The sequence below is a fragment of the Vulpes lagopus genome, chromosome 8 (assembly GCF_018345385.1).
Source record: "Vulpes lagopus strain Blue_001 chromosome 8, ASM1834538v1, whole genome shotgun sequence".
NCBI lineage: Eukaryota > Metazoa > Chordata > Mammalia > Carnivora > Canidae > Vulpes > Vulpes lagopus.
The window spans coordinates 21378776-21400040 of NC_054831.1; the positions used below are offsets into that span (position 1 = coordinate 21378776).

The 21265-nt window shown below is 44.5% G+C and overlaps 1 protein-coding gene across 1 annotated transcript in view; it reads left to right on the forward strand.

Annotated features, from left to right (window-relative positions):
- The window catches only part of EPHX2 (epoxide hydrolase 2), a 62050-nt gene that overhangs the window by 19643 nt on the left and 21142 nt on the right, over positions 1-21265 (forward strand). The window contains exons 7-12 of the mRNA XM_041765453.1: positions 2543-2638; positions 3143-3221; positions 6571-6605; positions 11785-11811; positions 14048-14133; positions 18181-18292. Of these exons, the coding sequence (XP_041621387.1) occupies positions 2543-2638; positions 3143-3221; positions 6571-6605; positions 11785-11811; positions 14048-14133; positions 18181-18292 (435 nt within the window). The remainder of the gene's footprint in view (positions 1-2542; positions 2639-3142; positions 3222-6570; positions 6606-11784; positions 11812-14047; positions 14134-18180; positions 18293-21265) is intronic.

A 21265-nucleotide genomic window follows, 5' to 3' on the forward strand; every position in this document is an offset into this window, starting at 1 on the left:
TGACCCTTGAGCAACATGGGTTTGAACAATGTGGATCCACTTACTTGAGGATTTTGAACAGCACAGTGCTATAGATGTATTTTCTCTTCCTTATGATCTTCTTAAGATCGTTTTTTTCTCTAGCTCACTTTATAAGATTACAGTATGTGATATGTGTTAATTGACTGCTATCGGTAAGGCTCCCTGTCAACAGTACAGTAAGCTAGTACTAGTTAAGTTTTGGGGGAGTCAAAAGTTATATGCAGATTTTCGACTACACAGGTAGGGGTCAGTGCCTCTTATCCCCACATTGCTCAAGGGTCAACTGTCATTGAAATCCTGCATGCGGAACACCAGGCATAGTACCTGGCATCTCCACGCTCCATAAACGGTAGCTGATGGAGAGGAGAGCTGGTGGCCTGAGCGGTGTAGGTCTGCAGAATGAGGGGAAGCCCACCTGCTGTGGAGGACAGCCCCTCAAGGATTTATTGAGTATTTGTTGTTTGCGGGGAACAGAGAGAAATACCGAGATGGATGGAATGTCTTCTATCTTAGGAATTTTACAGTCTAATGAGATAAACATTCCATCTTAGGAATTTTACAGTCTAATGAGATAAACATTCCCAGCCCCTGTAGTTACAAACCTAGGATGGGGTCCTTGTCTAATAGTGGAGTCCTGGAACACTGGGGATGGTCTCTGTGAGAGCAGAGGCTGCACTGGTCAATGTTCAGCAGCCATGGCGAAGTAGGCACGAAAGGATGAGTGGGAGCTGGATGGCAAGAAAGAGCTATCAGCGTCAGCCCAGCTCCTTCTGTAACCCTGGGTGGTCCTGAAAGGGTGAGCATTTCACAAGGTCCCTTCAGCCTTCATCTCCAGTGTCAATGAGAAGCCTGGGGCCTGGGGTCTGAGGTATAACCTTGTGTCTTAACCCCATGGACAGGGTTATTCTCATAATCCACTTGAGGCTTGCAGGTCCAATTATTTTCAATACATTTCTCACTTGACCAAGAAGGAGAGTGATCAGAATTGCTTTATCACCCCCTCTGCCTTCACCCCAAATTAAAGACCTAGGGCAGCAACCTCTGGGGAGTCCCAGCTGAGCCCCACTCTGGGGAGTGCTAGTCCATTGATCTCCGTGGAATACTAATACAACTCAAGCTGGGTTAGATCTTGTTTTCTGGCTTTATGGCAATTTTATTAACATACCATTTAAAGGATGGGAAAGGACATGCATTTGCTGAGCTACTCAATGCTGAGTCAGCTCTGAAGCAGCAAAATGGAGCCTTCTGGTTAGGATCCTTTTAGAACAGGGGCAGATTTGGATTTTACTGGACATTAATACTACAACACTTTTCAATATAAGCAACAGAATTGAAAGTTAAACCCCTTCCTTTGCTAAGTACTCACAAGAAGACTATGGAACATGTTCTGAAAAGAAGATTGTAGACCATAAAAGAGTTTGTGAAATGTCAGCCTAATGTTTTCTTGAGCAGAATAACTCGTTGGGAATCATGAATGAGACTTCCGACTTGGAACTCAGGCATGAAGTAATCTGAGATGCAGCTACATAAAGTTGTTCCAAGCGAATTTCCATGCACACAGCTTATTTTTCCCATTTATTTACATTAAAAAGTTGGAGATACATTATTTGGGAAAATAGAGCACTCTGACTGGATACCTCATGTGCTTAGACCATGTGGCAATAATTGGAGTAGGTTAAGTACTAAAACAAACCATCCCAAGCTTCCAGTGGCTCAACATCAAGTTAATTTCATGCTTCCCAGACAGTCCAAGGTGGGGTAGGAGGGGGCTCTCTCCATGCAGTCACCAAGCAGCTCGTCCCCTTCTTTCTGCTGGCTGTACCTTTCCCAAGGCCCAAACCCTTCAGGGCCTGGATAGGAAAAGTGTGAGGGCCACGCGTGGGAGATCTCTATGGGCCCAGAAGGTAGCCCACATTTCTTCATTCTCATAGGCCATTGGCCAGAACTCGGTCACATGGCCACACCCATTGCAAGGAAGTGAGGAGAGGTCTGGAGAATGCTGTCGTGTGCCAGGAAGAACAGAACACAGACACTGAGCTCTAGCAGTCTCTGACACACAGCCCAGAAAGCACTAGAAGTGTAGCAAAGCTTGGAGAAGATTTTACATTCAAGAGAGAAAGAATTTTTAACAAAATAATCCTGGTACTTGGCATGTTAACATGAATATTATGCTGTGCATAAAATCAGGCCCAGTTTAAAATATGGAAGACCTGTCAAACAGTACCAGAAACTCCGACAGTATGAGGGCCTTTTAGGGAGGTAGGCAAAGTTGTTTTGTTTTTATTTTTTACCAAACATAACCTCCTTTTCAGGCTTCGTATGTTCCTCTAAGAGCTGCCAGGTTTATTGTAGTTTGACCAGTTGTGTATTCTTGAACATTTCCTAGCATTAGGGTCTTGAGCTGAGAAATTGTGAGGTCTGGCAGTACATGGAGATGGCCTGGGGAGGTCTGCAGAAGATGGACCTGGTTCTGTCCAGCCTGGCACTGTGGTCATTAACTACTCACCTCTCTTTTCAACAGCCTGGGGTTCGTCTGCATTTTGTGGAGCTGGGCTCTGGACCTGCTGTGTGTCTCTGCCATGGATTTCCTGAGAGCTGGTTCTCTTGGAGGTACCAGGTAAAGGAATACGGGGGAAGGTCTGCCCCAGTCAAGGTGAAGAGAGAGGAAAGTCTAGATGGTGTGGCCCTGCATAGAAGGCCATTGAGAAGCTGAAACCGTAGAGTGAAGTATCATCTCCAGTGATGACCATGATACCTCAGAGATGGATCCAGACCTCAGAACTGTGCTAGCCCATATACCACCTCTGCAGATTAGAAAAAGGCAGATACTTCAAGATGCTCTATGCCACCTTCTGGGACATCTTCATCATGCATATAGAAATCTGCAAGGTCTTTGCTAGGAAAGATGCTCTCTTAGTTGTAGCATGACATGTAGTACACAGACCCTACCACTGGCCATGGCAGCCCTATCCAGAACTCATGCCAAGGATCCCAGGTAGTGCCACCTGACACTTTAAGTTGAGCCATTTACAAGAAAATGGATAGAAGGAAGCAAAGACAGAAGGTCTGCAAAAGACTCATGAGACCACACTTGAGTGTACCTGAACTGTTTGTTTTCCAGATCCCTGCTCTGGCTCAGGCGGGTTTCCGGGTACTAGCTCTGGACATGAAAGGCTATGGAGAGTCATCTTCTCCTCCTGGTAAGTTAGCTGTCTCACAGCTTCCTCTGTTGGTTATGCCTTCTGACTGTCTGAGCTCCCCAACTGCACTGGCTGCCCCTGGTCCCAGGTCAGAGCAGGCAACCCTTCAAGGGGGTCTGGCTTTGCCCCTCCCCTCTCTCTCAGTGACCCTTGTCTATATACTTTGGGCTCAGATGTCTCTGCTCCCTGTACTCTGGATGAATACAAGAAACCCAATGAATGACCTGTGCCCTGAGGAAGTCTCGTGCTGGATGTAGGGTATAAGATGTGCCATCCAGCTATAGAACTTTTTCCATCTTGCAGAACTCTGTCCCATTAAAGCATTAATTCTCTGTTCCCCCTTTCCTAGCCCCTGGCAACTACCCTTCTGCTCTCTATCTATGAATTTGACTACTCTAGGCATCTCAAAGTGCATCTCAAAGTGGATCATACAATATTTATCCTTTTGTGACTGGCTGATTTCACTTAGCATCATGTCTTCAGGATTCATCCATGTTGTAGCATATATCACAATTTCCTTCCTTTCTAAGGCCAAATAATATTTCATTGTATGTATAGACCATGTTTTGTTTATTCATCCACCCATTGATGGACATTTGGGTTTCCTCCACCTTCTGGCCAATGTGAATAATATTGCTATGAACATGGACATGCAAATATCTGGGCGAGTTCCTCCTTTCAGTTCTTTGAGGTGTATACCCAGAAGTGGAGTTGCTAGATCATATGGTAATCAGTAGGCCAGGTTCTTAACCCAGTGTCTATGGATCCAGATGGTGTCTATCCAAGGATGGGCATTAGAGGCCTATGAACCTGAGTCCATGTATGGGTTTATGGGGACTTTCCCGGGGTGAGGAAGTCTACTGCTTTTATCAGTTTCAAAGGGGTTCTCAGGGCAGCCCGGGTGGCTCAGCAGTTTAGCGCTGCCTTCAGCCCAGGGCGTGATCCTGGAGACCCAGGATTGAGTCCCATGTCGGGCTCCCTGCATGGAGCCTGCTTCTCCCTCTGCCTGTGTCTCTGCCTCTCTATCTCTCTCTGTCTCTCATGAATAAATAAAATAAAAATCTTTTTTAAAAAAGGGGGTTCTCAGTTCCAAACTGTTAAGCACTCCAGGTGGAGATAGGAACGTGATACAGTCAGACATGCAGCAGAGTCCCTGTCCCTCCAAGTGTCAGCCATACTGCTGGCAGTGGTGGCTCAGTGAGCCAAACCAGGGGCTTACCACCCTTTCTCTGAGCTGCTTTCCCCATATCCACATCAAGTCTGAGGAGTTTGAAGCCAGCTGACATGAACTGGCACTCAGGTAGCCACCAGCCAGGCCATTCAGCCAGTCACGGCCAGGGTGTCACTCCATGATTATTCCCTAATTGTCATGGTACCTACTCAGTGGCTGCTTACTACCTCTTAAATGGTCCAGAGGCATTTTAGACAAAAAGAAAGTGTCTAGTCCAGCCATCCAGGAAAGACATTAACAAGTTTTTTCCCCTAAAATTTTATTATTAAAATGTCTATTTTCGGGATCCCTGGGTGGCGCAGATGTTTGGCGCCTGCCTTTGGCCCAGGGCGCGATCCTGGAGACCCGGGATCGAATCCCACATCGGGCTCCCGGTGCATGGAGCCTGCTTCTCCCTCTGCCTCTGCCTCTGCCTATGTCTCTGCCTCTCTCTCTCTCTCTCTCTCTCTCTCTCTCTCTCTCTCTCTGTGACTATCATAAATAAATAAAAATTAAAAAAAAAATTTAAAATGTCTATTTTCATTCATCTAGACTATGATCTTACCTGAATCCCCTAGGGATAACTTAGTAATTAATTTATCATTCAAACTAGAACACCATTAAAAGTACAAGAAACAATAATAATACACATAAACTGAACAGTTCTGGATGAAGTGGGACCTAGGGTTATACGTACTGTAATTATAATTATTTTTTGAGAAAACAATAATTTATGGGGCACCTGGGTGGCTCCAGTGGTTGACCAAATGACCTGGTTTCAGTTCAGGTCATGATCTTAGGGTCGTGAGATAGAGCCTGGTATTGGATTCCATGCTCAGCACAAGTCGGCTTCAGATTCTCTTTCTCCCTCTCCCTCGGCCCCTCTCCCCACCCCATGCTCTCATTCCATCTCTCTTTCTCCCCCTCTCTAAAATAAATAAATAAATAAATAAATAAATAAATAAATAAATAAATAAATAAATATCTTTGAAAAAGGAAAACCATAATTTACATGTTAACTATTGCTGAAGATTCTATATTACATTAGTTTTAAAGCCAAACATGAGGGCAGCCCCAGTGGTGCAGCGGTTTAGCGCTGCCTGCAGCCCGGGGTGTGATCCTGGAGACCTAGGATCGAGTCCTGCTTCGGGCTCGCAGCATGGAGCCCGCTTCTCCCTCTGCCTGTGTCTCTGCCTCTCTCTCTCTCTCTCTCTCTCTCTCTCTCACTGTGTCTCTAAGAATAAATAAATAAAATCTTTAAACTTCCTATTTAAAATAAATAAATAATTGATTAAAAAATAAAGCCAAGCATGATGATTTGGAATGCATACATACACATTGCAGATCATTTGTGTATAAATTTCATATCATTTGGCAATAGATTTTAAGTAACAAATTGCTTTTCCTTAAAACTGTGAAGCTCTTGTCCCACTATTCTCTGTCTTCCTTTGTTGCTATTGCCAAGTCCCATGTCATTCGGATCCACGAGGCTATCTATGTTATTGGTTTTTTTTCCCCTTACCCTTAATGTCTTAAGGATCTTCTTCTTTAGCTTCTGTGTTCTAAAATGTTATGATATTGTGTAAGTTATGTGGATCTCTTTTCATCCACCTCTCTGGGCACATTTAGCTTTCAGTTCTTGGAAGTTTTCTTGAATTATTTCTTTGATAATTTTTTTCTTCTGTTTTCTCTGTTTTTTTTTTTTCTTTTTTGCTTCCTAGAATTGCTGTTATTGTTAAAATATTCATACTACCCAAAGTAATCTACAGATTAAGTGCAATACCTATTAAATCCCCAATGGCATTTTTTATAGAAATAGAAAAAAAAATTTTTACAAATTGTGTGGATCCATAAAAGACCCCAAATAGTCACATCAATCCTCAGAAAGAACAAAGCTGGAGGACTCATAGTTCCTAATTTCAAAATACATTGCAAAGCTACAGTAATCAAAACAATGTGGTATTGGTATAAAGACAGACATAGAGCCAATGGAACAAAATAGAAAGCTCATAAATAAGTCCACACACATACAGTCAGCTGATCTTTGACAAGGGTGCCTAGGACAAAAGGGGCCCTTTTAGTTTGTTGGTAATTTTCAACCATGTGAATTAAGTGTATTTCTTTTATTTTTAATTGCAGAAATAGAAGAATATTCCATGGAAGTGTTATGTCAGGTAAGAAAGGTCTTTGGGTGACATTTGTAACATTTTTTCCATCCTAGTGTTTTTACTTATATAAGACAGAAGTGTGGATATTCATTTAAAATCCTAGGAAAACATTTCACAGCATTTGGGTATAAAAATCTTACTAAAAGTTAAGATGGTATTTCAAAATGATAGCCAACATTTACTGTCTATCAACTACTGCTCTAAGCCATTTGATGGAGGAGGAAACTGAGTCATGAGGAGGTAAAGAAATTGCCTGTGGTCAACAGCTAGTAGAGCCAGGTCTGAACCCGGCAGTAGCTCCCATGTCCCTCCTCTTAGCCACTCTACCATCTGGCCTTTCCATCCTAAGAATTTAAAAGATCATTTTATTTCGGTAAAGATGTTGTTGGCCAGACCTAGGGAGTCAGTTTGTGGATTGGTAACTCTAGTGGCACTTCTATTCTAAGTGAAGCATAAGTGCCATTGGGGAGGGGACCTTCATCTCAGAGCTTGCCAAGGCTGGGGTAAGGAGACTGTGCCCCAAGCCTCCATCAGCCCTAGGGCAAAAGCAAAGGCTGGAGGGGCTCAGGGGAAGAAACAGCCTCTTAGTTGACTGTAAAACTGATGATGGTGCTAATCATGCTAAAAATTACAAAAAGGCTCCATATAGAAGTCATAGCTCTGTTCGGACCACCCACAACCAGGCCTGGAAGTAGGCTTTGGCCCCTCGTAAGAGGAGCCTTGACAAAATCTGACTTTCCAGTTGTGGTTGTTCCATCCTTCCTCAGTTTCCAAGTCTTTACCTCTTCCATTCTGCACCTTCTTATCATGCTCATATATCTGACACAATCCTGCCAAAATCTCACTAATAACCTCTCCCCATCCCCCCAATGTCCGTTAACTGGACCTCTGCCTTGTTTCTGTCAAAATTGGTTCTCAAGATGGGTAAATCAGGTCACTTGATCTAACTGGCCTCCAAAAGAAAATCCTTTTACTGAAACAAGCAAGATAAAATGGGATGCTCTGGTCCTCCAGCTCCACCCTTATAAAAAGTCACTAGTATGTCCGCTACTAGGTATTCACCCAAAAGAATTTAAAAAATATGTCCACCAAAAACTTGGACATGAACATTCACAGCAGCATTATTCACAAAAGCCAAAAAGTGGAAACTACCTAATGTTCATCAACTGATGAATGGATAAAAAAATGTGTGGTATATCCATACAATGGAATATTATTCAGCCATAAACAGGCATGAAATAATAATGCATGCTTCAGCATGAATGAACCTCGCAAACGTTACGCTAAGACAAGCCAGTCACGTAAGGCCACATATTGTATAATTGCATTGATATGAAATTTCCAGAAGTGATCAATCCATATGGACAGAAATGAAGTTAGTGGTTTGTCAAGGGCTAGGGGAAATGGGGAACAGGAGTGACTCTTAATGGGTACAGGGTTTCTTTTTGGCGTGATGAAATGTTCTCTAACTACACAGCAGTGATGACCTCACAATTCTAACTACATTAATATCTGCTGAATTGTGCATTTTAAAAGGGTGAATTTTATGGCAGTGAGTTATATCTCAATAAAGCTGTCATTTAAAAAATTAGCACAATATTTTTAATGTAAAATTTTATTTAAAACACCCGGTATAATCTTTTTTAATAAATAACCTGTATAATCTTTAAATATAGGGTTATAGGAAACTGAATGAAGATCCATAATACTGCTTACCCTCAAATGCCCACAAAAAACCTTTTCCCAACTACATCCCTCCAAGTATATTGAAATGTCTTTTCTCAACCACAATTCCTTAACTTTTATGCCAGCTCATAATACAACTATTATTTATTTTAGAATAGGTACCTTTAAGGCACCACGAACCTATTCTCTGTATGACTATAGTCAGGATTCTAAATTAGAGGTGTTGGGATGCAACATAGCAATAGTGGTATCTTCTCAAGTTCATTAACGTAGAGAAACTTAGCTACACCCAGTTGTCTCTTTCACTGTGTGTGACCTTGGATAAGTCATTTAATCTTTCCAGGTCATGCCATCAAGTATAAAATACAATGAGTGGATGGACTTCATGCCCTCCAAGACCCCTCCAGACTTGAGTGTGATTCTTAGTTTGTAGCATTCAATAGCAAAACTTCAAGCAAATAAATTGTAAAGGTCCAATTGGTTTTATGAATCAATTCAGAAATCGGGCAGCACCCCATCTAGCAAGTAGAGGGGAGCTCCAAAGAGCTACAGAAAAGAAAAGGTTTTTAAGGGTTCTACCCTTAAAAGGGAGTAGAAAGTAGGGAATGATTAGCAGAGAATCTATTGTTTTAGGCAAGGTCACCCTTGTGAGGGGAGCGGAGGAGGCCTCTTGGTAATTTCTTCGTGCTGACCAGGAAATTCCTGTGTTGACTGTGTAGAGGCTACATTTGTAGGAGGCTGAAGATGCAGTCAGGCTGGGGTATTAAGAGACTTGGGGCCTTCACCTAAGTGATGCCATTTTAGGCCTGTGGCTTCTTTTTAACAGTAGGAGGTGGAAGTCACACAGAGCTAATCTTTAGTCTCTGTGATTAATTGGAGAGTGAAAAGCAGCTCTCTGATGTCTCTTTGATGGACAGGAATCCTATCTGATCAGGGCCCCACCCTCATAACCTCAGTGAACCTTAATGACTTCTGTAAAGACCCTGTGGTCTTCAAATGCAGCCACACTGGCGGTTAGAGCTTTAACATGTGAATTTTGAGGGACACAGTCCAGAACAAGACTTCCTGACACCATCCAGTAATCTGTCTTTGGGGGGGAAGGGTGAAAATAAAAACTGCTAAAATAATATAAACTAAGTAATTACATCAATACTGTGTGTCTATCTTGAAGGAAAAAAAATAATGGTGCATATTTTAACCAGTGGAACCTGTCACCTGCTCTTGCCTTTGGATATTCTAGTGGGAGCAGTGAGGGGCTTGCCCATTGTTTCCTGAACCAATGAGGCCATCAGTGTGGTCCTGGGTTTGTGGGGCAGGCATGGGCCCAGAGGTAGCCAAAGGAATCAGAACACCTTTACAATTCTTTGTCTTTGAATCTGGCACTGGTTGTAGGCAGAATTGTATGTCCCCACCCCCAGCCTGTCTCCCCCAGAAAAGGTGCCCATATTTGGTGCATTTTCCCCACAGAATTGAGACCAGAGTGGAGAATATCTGTATACTTACTTTTTAATGCTCTTAGGATAGAGAATACAAGGGCTGTGGGAAGCCCTTTGTCTTTGCCCTGCCTCATACGGTCCTGCAATTTCCACCTCTTTGGTTAATGTGGAAGAACAAAAACAGAGCCCTAGCCCAGAGAAGGGAAAGAAAATTGCCTTTCATTTTGGAAGCACCTTAAAGAGTAGATGATGAAAATACAGTCACATATATTTTTTTAAGTTGTCAGCCTCTTATGGTGCAATCTCTGCAGCCCCCAGTGAGAGCCTCCATCTGGGGAACCAAAAAGCAAACTAGGATTACTTCTCAATTGGTAGAAAGAGAGGTGGAGTCAAGGGCCTGGAAGCTATCCAAAATAAGGCTGTCTACATGGTAAAACAGGATAGCTTTGGGGCACCTGGATGACTCACTGGTTGAACGTCTGCCTTTAGCTCAGGTCATGATCCTGGGGTCCTGGGATCGAGTCCTGCATCGGGCTCCCTGCGAGGAGCCTGCTTCTCCTGCCTATGTTTCTGCCCCTCTCTCTGCCTCTCATGAATAAGTAAATAAAAATAAACAGGATGGCTTTGTACGTTCTGATGTTGAATTTTTGAAATCACATAGACCTCGAATCAATCCCATTTCTACCACTACTAGTTACGTGGCCTTGGCCACATCATTCAATCTGTGTGAGCCTCAGTTTACTTATCTGTAGAATGGAGCTGCCGCTTCCTCCCTGCAACTCTAAGTGAGGGGAAAGGAAGTGATGAAGGTGAGGGGTGTGGCACAGCACCTCTGGCCACACTAGGGATGCACAGATGCAGCTTCATAGATATTTTTTTTAAGATTGTATTTATTTGACAGGGCACAAGCAGGGGGAGCACCAGGCAGAGAGAAAGGGAGAAACAGGCTCCCTGTAGAGCAGGGTGTCCAGTGTGGGGCTCAATCCCAGGACCCTGAGACCATGACCTGAGCCAAAGGCAGACACATCACCCACTGAGCCACCCAGGTGCCCTGGCTTTTTTATTATAGCAAGCAGAAGTTCCTCATATGGGCGCAGGTGAATGGGGGTAGTGTTGACAAATTAGATGGGACCATTTAGGAGGAATGGGGCTTCAGAACAGAGAGCCAGTGTGGCTTTCTGCAGAGGTTGACAGGCCTGCCTGTTGGTCACTGATTCATTCTCTCCACACCTCTGCTCTGTCCTCCCCTCCACCCCTATCCCCAGCAGAATTCCCCTACTTGCCCATTCTGTACCTAGCCCAGTATGACAGCCCCGGCCCTGATTCTGGATGCCCCTCATCACCAACACCTCCACACATCATAGACATCTTCCCCAGACTCCCTGCTGGCTAGCTGGTGTGGCCAGATTTCCTCATCAGTGCTGCGGGATGGGGGCAGGAGCTTGCTGTCCTGGGGTTCTCTCTTTGTCCCCAGAAGAAGCTGTGATTTATAATGAACATGGCCCCGTTGAGTGCTGTGCAGTAACAGACCCTGAATAACTTACTCTGAGTGTCTGGGATCTGCCTCGTTACTGAGATGATGCTAGAAAGGGAAGGGAGAGAATTCACAAGCTGGGAAGTGACTGTACGTCATATGAGTGCACTAGGGCTGCCATACCAAAGTACCACAGACCGGGTGGCTTCAACAACACAAATGGATTCTCTCACCATTCTGGAGGCTTGGAAGTGAAAGGTCAAGGTGTCAGCAGAGTCTGAGGCTTGCTTGTTGATGGCTGTTTCTCCTTGTGTCTTCACATGGGCTTTCTTCGGTGTGTCTGTGTCCAAATCTTTGGTTCTTATAAGGACCCTGGTCAGCTTGGGATCATGGCCTGCTCTAATGACTTCATTTTAACTTAATCACCCCAATCACCCTATCTCCGAGTAACAGCCACATTCTAAGGTACTGGAGGGGAGAGGTCAGGGCCTCAGCATGTGAATTTGGGGAAGACACAGTGTAGCCCCTAACAAAGGAAGACACAGGAATTCTGTGAGTTTCTGATTTTCTTGTGTGTTTTCTTTCTTAGGAGATGGTCACCTTCCTGGATAAGTTGGTAAGTAATTGTCTTGGACTGATCTCTGGAGAGTTCTGTTTGGGTGGGCAATTAAAGATGTAGCCTTTGAAAGTGTCAACTGTTAGAGCCCCCTAGGTGAGTGGCAAGGGCAGGAATGGCACCCTTTGGGGCAGCGGGAGGCAGGGTAGCTGGTCAGGAGGAATCACAAGCACAGGGATGGCAAAATGTTCAGAGAACAATATAGTGCCAAGTTTGGGCTTTTTTGGTTTTGATTGTTTCATGGCAAGTATTTTCCAGGGAACAGGATTATCTCGGGTTTGAGTTAGGGGTAGAGAGCTTTGCTGGCATCAAGAATTTTGGAAAATAGCCTATAGGCTAATATTTCACAATTTTTAAAAATTGATGCCCCTTTAGAAATACCTAACATCAAATGCCTTCACTTAACATTGTTTGGAACGTCAATGACAAACACAACGCAGACCAGCGATGGTGATCGGAGACTATACTTTTGCTTTTCACTCACAGAAGAATGAGATTGTAATTAGGTAGGACACTTCTCCCATCCTGAGTTAGGTCACAGTGGCAGGGTGAGGACACTGCTGCTAAGCCAGGACTGTGGCAGTGGAGGGATAGCCAATAGAGGACCTCAAAACTATGGATTTAGTCCCTATTTGTTGGATCTGAAAGTCAGGAGGAGAATTTGAGATGACTGGTGGGTTCCAGTTCAGCAGCAAGGCATGGTGGCAAACACTGTAGGAAATGAGGCAAAGACATCGTGGTCTCTGCCCTCTGCAGATTCTCAGTCCCACAGAATTGGCTTTGGATCTTTGAGAATGGTGGGGACATCTAAGAGGACATGGCCTAGTGCGGCCACCCCAGTTCTGACTCTAGAATGACCTCCTATCTAGAAGACTTCCAGCTGGCTGAGAAAGTCTCTTACTCTGATTGTTGAAAGAGAGCCCTGTGGTTGTTGGCCGGGTGGGGTAGGTGTCCCTCCCTGGCCCAGTCATTCCTGGGACCCAGGGGAAGGAAGCCGGGCCCATTGCAGGAGAGGTGGTCATCCGCCACCTGGAGACAGCCACTGAAGCCATCGGGGTCAATGTGTTCCCTGAGGACAGGCCTTCAGGTTGCACCATGAAGTACTCCCATATGACGGGGAGAGGAAGGAGTAGACTCAGTGAAGTGAGAAAAAGAGTCTGGAAAGCATAGTGTCACAGAAGCCCAGGGAAGAACATTGCAAAGGAAACGTCTGATGCCACAGAACAGTCAGAAGAATGAGAGCCAAGAGGAAAAAAAAAACTATTATGAATCATGAATAGCCTTTGAGAGGGAAGTTTCAGTGGACTCAGGGATTGCAGGGAAAAGGCTTCAGAGATGTATGGCAGTTACCAGAGAGGCCACTGGGGTAGATCATTGTGAGAAGCTGGACACAGAGAACAGAGGAGTGGCAGGGAGCTGAGTTGGGAGCTGCTTTTCAAGATGATGGTGAGGCTGGGCAGGCTCGGGGAGGCTCTGATGTGGCTAAATGCAGCCAGCAGGGTGGGGTGGTGGGGAAGAGCCCGGTTTTAAATTGGAGAGGCCTGGGTCTGAATTACCATCCATGTGGCCTAGGCAAGTCATCTAACCACTGTGAGCCTGTCTCCCTATTTGTAAAATGTGTATTAGAAGGTTATTGGAGGAATTCCAGATGGTAGGTGTATACACTTAGCACAGTGCCTGTGACATAGTAGGTCCTCAATAAACAGGAACTGTTGTCATTCCTTGTTAGCAGCAGCAGAAGAAAAGAAGATGCTGGTAGAGAGGGGGGCAATAGAGATGCCTTTGAGGTTTCAGTGGTTAGTTATGGGAGCAAAGATCCGAAAAGAGTGGGGAGTAGAATCATAATCACCCAATGAAAGATGAATATGGAACACAGGGATGTAAGTCATACTAACTTTAAGACAAAAAGTAGAAAAAGAGGTAAGACAAATTTTGATCTGAGAGAAGGTAGAGAGGGAGAGGGAATTTGGGGTCAGTGGCTTTAGGGTTCTGAGAAAATATAAAAGATTAGTCACCTTTGGAGGCTCTTGAGGCTGGTCTGTGTGGGAAGGGAGGCTTGAAGAGGGTGGACGTTGAAGTTGCTACTGTGGGGGCGGTGGAGGAGGAGTCCTAGGAAGTGAACAAAGGGATTGCTGGCTGAGGCTTTGGGCCAACAGGGAGCACAGGGCCCCAGGGCTCTCACCTCCCCATCCAGGAAACTTGCCCACATTCAGCTCCCTTCTTTATCCTTCACTAGGGCATCCCTCAAGCGGTGTTCATTGGCCACGACTGGGGAGGCATGCTGGTGTGGAACATGGCTCTCTTCTACCCTGAGAGAGTGAGGTAATTAGGCTTTAGGCATCAAGAGTTTGGATTTGAATTCCCCTTAGAATCCTTCCTTGGGTCTTGACCTCCAGTAAATTCTTGAAAACAAATAGGTTATCTGGGAGTGCAACATCTAGCTTCCTACTACCCATTGACCCATTAATAAGGAGGACTTAATGAGCTTATGTCTTAGGAAGCAAGGCCTGTCCCAGTTACCGGTAATGGGACTGATAACTCAGGGCCTGGGTAGCCAGTGGGAAAGCAGAAGAATGGTGGTAGATTTTGGAGAGAGTGGGTGAGGCTTCAAGGGTGGTGGGGTCATAGAATTGAGTGCCAGAAGAAACTTCAGTCCTGGACTGGGAGTTAGGAAGCATGGCTTTCAACTTTGCCCTGACCCAGCTGTGTGACAAATCACTTCACCCATCGGGCCTTGGTTTCCTCAACCACAGAGTGGTAACTCCTTTCAACTATCCAACATGGAAAATGCTATGCAGGTGTCAGGTTAGAATGGCATGTTGTGACCACCACCACATCATTCATAATCATTCTTAGAATGACATCAGGGCACCAGTGGGAGCTTTCAGAGGACAGGTTTTGAACCCAGAGAGCCAGGTGGCCTTTGTGGCCACACCCAGTTGAGCGGGCAACGGTAGTTAAAGCCTGTGTAAACTCCCATTTCAGCCTGGGTTCTTAGCATATTAAATAAACATTATCCTTCACAGCCATCTGTATTTCCCTAAATGATCCATTCACTTTCTCTTTGGTGGGACATATAAGAACAGAAACAGTGGAAAATTATGTTCAGCCCAACATCAGTTCAAATGGTAGGATGATATCAAAGACCAAAAGGAATCAAACACTTCCTGAAATATTTTTAAAGTTTTTGCACTCTTGTGTTTCTGATCTCTTTAGCTTCTCTGTCTGTCCTCTCTTTCATTCAGAGTTGAAATAAGAGCTCAGTTCTTAGGAATCGGGTCACTAGAAAGTTACTGTACAGACTGTATTAGATGCTTCTTAAAGAGGACAAAAGGAAATAGAACAACAGGCTTATGATCTCTACCTTGAGGGAAGAGAAACACCTTCCTGTTGTTCTATTAACAACTTAGTCTCTCTCTCCCGTGAGAATTTGAGAATATTTAACATGAGCCCAGTGAAGTTATATCCAGAATAACATTAAGTCTGACATACACAAGCATGCTCTGGATTCCTGTTCCTCCTCTCATTGTTCTCTTTCCATCCCATATGTCATTAGTTTGGTAGTAGTTGCTCCTTCTCCATCTGCGCTCATCAAAGCAGCCTTGTTACTACACTCCTGGGGGGTGGGAGCAAGCCAAGACCCCCTTCCAGGGCTGTACATAGTGGGACACAGCATCTCTGGCCCTGGACAAAGCTGGCTTTTAAGAATATTATTGCCATTGAACATCTTTCTGGCCAGAGAATGAAAGAAAGTTCAGGAAAGAGCCCACCTTTAATGTGGATTTTTTTTTTAAGATTTTATTTATTTATTCATGAGAGACAGAGAGAGAGAGAGAGAGAGGCAGAGACACAGGCAGAGGGAGAAGAAGGCTCCATGCAGGGAGCCTGACATGGGACCCAATCCCGGGTGTCCACGTTCAGGCCCTGGGCTGAAGGTGACGCTAAACCCCTGAGCCACCCGGATGTGGATTTTTTTTTTTAAAGAATCTTTTATTTTTATTTTTTTAGAGAGCAGGGGGGAGAGAGAGAGAGAGAATCCTAGGTAACCTCCACGCACAGCATGGAGCCCATTGTGGGGCTCAACCTCACAACCCTGAGATCATGACCTAAGCAGAAATCAAGAGCTGGAAGCTTAGCCAACTGAACCACCCAGGTGCCCCCTGGAATATTTCTTTAAATCCTTGGTTTTGGCATTCAACTGAGATAAACTATAGGGACATATTTAATGTCAGGGTCTTCTTACATGTTTGGCCAAGAATACTTTTTTTATCTCCTTTCTTTGACAATCATCTAGAAATTCTGCTCCCATAGGAGACTGTGGTTTAGCTTTCTCCAATCTTTATGCAGTTGGCACCAGCTTTTATATGCTAACATCTCATGTGATGATGATAATTTTTTTTATATATGGAATAAGCTGTATGTCAAGGCAATTGAAAAGAAAACCTTCATCTGCTCAGAATATTTAGATAAAGCTAGAGTTTCTTGACTTGTGATTTAAGTAATGCTTAAAATAGATTCACTGTGGTAACACTAGAAACCTTTAGGCATTGGTATAATTTATTTTATAGCCTCAGCTGCACTGTCTAATGGTGGCTACTGAACATTTGAAATGTGGCTGTTTGAATTGAGATGACTCTAAAGGAGAAATACCTTCCAGATTTCGAAGACTTAATACCAAAAAAAAAAAAATCTTATTAATATTTCTGTATTGATTATGTGTTGAAATTATTATTTTAGATATATCATGTTGAATATTAAATTATTTAAATCAACAGTAGATTTTAAATTTGTATTAACAATATTAGTATAATTCAGTTAATATTAAGTAATATTTTAGATTAATCTCACATGCTTCTTTCTACCTGTTTTAATTGGCTAGTAGAAAATGTTAAATTATGTGTGGCTCGCATTATGCTTCTTGGTTGGCACTGGCTAAACCTCAGCACTGCTTTTCCTGATTATTTCATTTGTCCTAGTTATCTTGCTCCTCCTAGTTTATATCTCCCCAAGATATTTTCTCCTTTTTATTTCCCTTTTGGGAAGGAGTTTCCCTAGGATCAGAGTAGGTACGGGATCCCTTACTGATGAGCCAGACTAACTGTGCTCCTGGCTGACTTCTATCAGCCCTGACTTCATGTGGTCACTCAGATCTACCCCTCTGTTCTTTTCCCATCACTGCCATCCTGTTCCTCTTGGGTGACTAAAGTAGTAGTGTGCTGGGCCTCTCCTTGCTTCTGGTGTCCCTCTCTGCATCTGTGTCATGTATCCCTGCTTGATACATCACTTCCTGACTGCAATTTCAGTCTGCTCCTCCCCTCTTCTCAGAAGCCCTCATGGTTTTCTTGATTTTCTACAGCATCTGATCCAGACTCGCAGCCCTGCATGTCTAGGCTCTCACTTGCCTTGCTGGCTTTATTTCACAAGATGCCTCATTAAACACTTGGCCTGGGCAGCCCAGGTAGCTCAGTGGTTTAGCACCGCCTTCAGCCCAGGGCCTGATTCTGGAGTCCCAGAATCGAGTCCCATGTCAGGCTCCCTGCATGGAGCCTGCTTCTCCCTCTGCCTGTGTCTCTCTGTCTCTCTGTCTCTCATGAATAAATAAAATCTTAAAAAACAAAAAAACAAAAAAAAACTTGGCCTCTCACCACATAGATTTTTTTTTTTTTGCTCTGTCAAACCCAACCCCAAACTTTGCCCCCTTCTAGAATTTGCTAATGCTACCCCATGGTATTTCCCTTACAGTATTGTTTCCCCTTCCCTACGTTCTTCCACGCTTAAAAGGCAAGTTCAGATGCTCTCTTTTTCATGAGATTTTCCATGATGCCCAAATCTAGAAACTCTTTGTCTCCTTGAACTCCCATGTGCTTGTGCTATTCTTATGGCTCGTATCACAGTTTGTTTTGTAATATAGTCATGGGTATATTTGTCTAGCCTTTTTAAATTATAATGAGCTCTCTGAGTATTGATTTTATATCTTCTCTCCCCTAGCATATAGCATGGAATTAACACAGTGAAGCGAGTGAAGGAAGCAAAGAAGGAAAAGAATGAATGCATTTTTAGAAACTATAATCTAATGAAGGTTGATATACTGCACATAATGTGTGTTTGTGTGTGTGTGTGTGTGTGTGTCTTTGTCTAAGGCAAGAGGGTGAGAAATACTGCAGTTTAGTGGGGGAAAAAAAAACAAAACAAAAGCCATAGCCTGGGAGTCAAAAACTCAGAGTGCTGACCCATCCTCCCACACACTGCTAGTCAGAGATCTTATGTATATCCCTTTCTTGCTCTGAACTTCCATCCTGATGTGTAAGGTCCTTTCTGGTTCATACAGACTTCTTACAGGGTCTGTGTCTTCGTGTCTTCTTTCCACAGGGCAGTGGCCAGTTTGAATACTCCCTTCGTGCCAGCAAATCCCAATGTGTCCACAATGGAGAAGATCAAAGCCAATCCCGTTTTTGATTACCAGCTCTACTTCCAAGAACCAGTAAGTTTGGGACTCAAGAGCTATGATCCCACCAAGGTTTTTGTTCTTCTTTCTCCTCTATCTCTCGTTCTCACATTAGCTTGATTTTCTCAGTGCCCTTTCATTTTCCATGGCATTAGTCAGAAATGATTTTACACATGGGCTCAAGTGAAACTGGCTCCTCAGCTCAGCTGGCCCTTCCTGGGTGATGACACATTTCTGTGTGTGTGTATTTGGGGTGGCAAGGGGAAGGGCATAGGGGTGATGGTGCAGTGAGTTCTCCTGTTTCTCCAAAATTGTGGAGTGGGAAGCTGAGTGCTGGTTTGGAGCTGCTCTTTCTCAGTTCCATAGCTGAGAGGCTAACAAAGGCCACTGATTGTTGGTGACAGCTCCTGAGCCCTTGCCAGGGACCTGGTACCTCACTTGCTGAGGACTGGTTTGTGATACAGGGAGCAGCAGAGCCTAAAAGCAGGCACTAGGCCCCAAGTGTGCTTTGAGATATGTATTCTAGGTATCACTTCATGTGCCACAAAGCCCAGGGTGCCTTTCAAAGATGCCCCCTGGACCTTGGGTGACACCTGTGATGGGGTGTCACTGTTCCCTTTCAGGGGGATTCACTGAGGGCAGCATTGTGAGTCAGAATCATCTGGCCTCATCTGAGGGGGCACTGCCACTCATCAACTCTTAGGTTCTGGACCCCAATGTCCAGCTACATCTGGGTAATTCCAGAGAGGATAAGAGAAGTTTGCTTAGCACTCTGAAGAGAGAAGGATGGATTGAATTAATAAAGAACACAGGAACATACCCCCACTTCTCTCACCCAGACTTTGCCCTTGCTGCTCGTAGGAGGTACCATGCCCAGCAAGGGTCACAACCATCCCAGTTTCAATATGCCAAATAACTCTTCTCTAAGAATGATTTTAGGGATGCCTGGGTGGCTCCATCGGTTGTCTGACTCTTGATTTGGGCTCAGGCATGAGCCTTAGGGTCACTGAGCACCAAGTCAGTCCTATGCTCAGTGGAGAGTCTGCTTGGGATTTTCTCTCTCCCTCTCCCTCTATTCCTCCCCCTGCTCTCTCTTTTCTTTCAAATAATCTTTAAAAAACAATAACATATGCATACACACAAACAACAATTTTGATTGATAAGTTGATACCTTGGAAGAGGAACTTTTTTTTTTTTTTTAAGATTTTAGGAGCCCAACTCAGGGCTCAATCTCACAACCCTGAGATCATGACTTGAGCTGAAACCAAGAATTGGACACTTAACTGACTGAGCTATTCAGGCCCCCCTAGAAGAGGAACTTTTTGATTCAGGCAACACTCATTCAGAAAGACATCAGAAGCCTCCGGCAACATCATGAAAAGATGCTGAATATATCACATTCTCCATTAAAGCCAGGCCTTACTGTACCCAGAGTGCAGGAAGTGGTGGGCTCCCTTTGTCTTGAATTGAATCAACACATCTTTAAGTAGTGTACTTAAACATGTTTGAAGTACTTTCAACACATTTGAAGTAGTCTTGAGCTTGAAGGGTGGATTAGATGGTGTATTAGTCAGCTGGGGCTGCCATAACAAAGTACCATAGACTAGGGGGAGGGGGGGAGCATAAATACTAGAATTTATTATCTCATAGTTCTGGGGGCCAGAAATCTGAGATCAAGGTGTCTGTCTGGTTGGTTTCTTCGAAAGCCTCCCTCCTTGGTTTGTGGATGGCCCCCTACTTGGTGTGTCCCTACATGGGATATCCTCTGTGCGTGTGTGTTTCTGTGTTCAAACTTCCTCTTATAATGACACCAGTCCTAGTAGACGAGGGTCTAAGGTAAAGACCTCATATTAATTACCTCTTTAAAGACTTAATCTCCAAATATCGTTACATTCTGAGGTATTAGGGACTAGGGCTTCCTAGGAATTAGGAGGAGATATGGTTCAGCTACAGCCTATAACAGATGGGTAAGGGGAAAAGGAACAGTGCCCTTGGTGAAAGAAATGGGAGGAAGGGGACAAGATGGGGATGGTGAGGGGGAAGGGGAAAAGGGCAAGTGAGAAGTGCCCTAGTGCCCTCTTTGGAAGGTTTGGTCAAGTGGTCACAGGAAGGAGGTGAGTGTCCTTGTGGCCTGGACACTAAACTCTGAGCCTGTAGTTGATGTCAAAAGTAGTAGAGAATCCTTGTAGGTTCATCGTCTGGTCATAGATAGCCCCATGAAAATTCTTCCAGCAGGACTGGAAATCCGAATCCCAATCTCAGATGTAATGTACTGCCTGCCACCCTTTCCCAGGTGTTTGCTTCACCCCTGTGCATCTCACACTGAAGAAGGCTCTGGTGGTGGGGAGAAAAACAAAGTGTTGGTTGTAGGTGCCTCAGTGGCAGCTGCCTCGGCCTTTGGGAAATGGGGGCGGAACAAGACCCCAACCAAAACTGGGAAGCTGGTGTCTGGATTCCTCTCACCTCTTATCTGACCCTTTCTCAATCTCTGCCTCTGCTTGGTCCATACCCCCAAGAGCCCTATCCCTTCCCACCACCCTCTGTGTGCCCAGAGTATCCCCTTTCCAGAGGACATGCCCACCCACAGGTCCTTCCATCACCAGCACCTCATGCTTCATAGTTACTTCTCACCCTCTTCCCTCTTCCCTAACCCAGCCCCCATGCCCCATGCCTGGGCAACAGGCCCTCAACACTCAGGCCCTAGCTGCCAGGCTGCACCATATGGGGATGCACAGGGGTAGGGATGGCATGGGCATGAAAGCCCTTTCTCATCCGTTTGGATTCACCATTCAAAAGACTTGTATCTGCTACGGAACAGAGGTACCCCACGATGCGGGTGAGGGGCTGAGCATGACAAATACACTTAAATGTCAGAAATGTTTTGACTGGTGTTTCTTATGAGGAATTAATATCCATTAATTCATATAGCAGATGCATCTGCATCATCTCTTATGTGCCAGTTTCAGAGATGAGGTACAGTGTCTGAGGGTTGAAACTGTTCTTGGACAA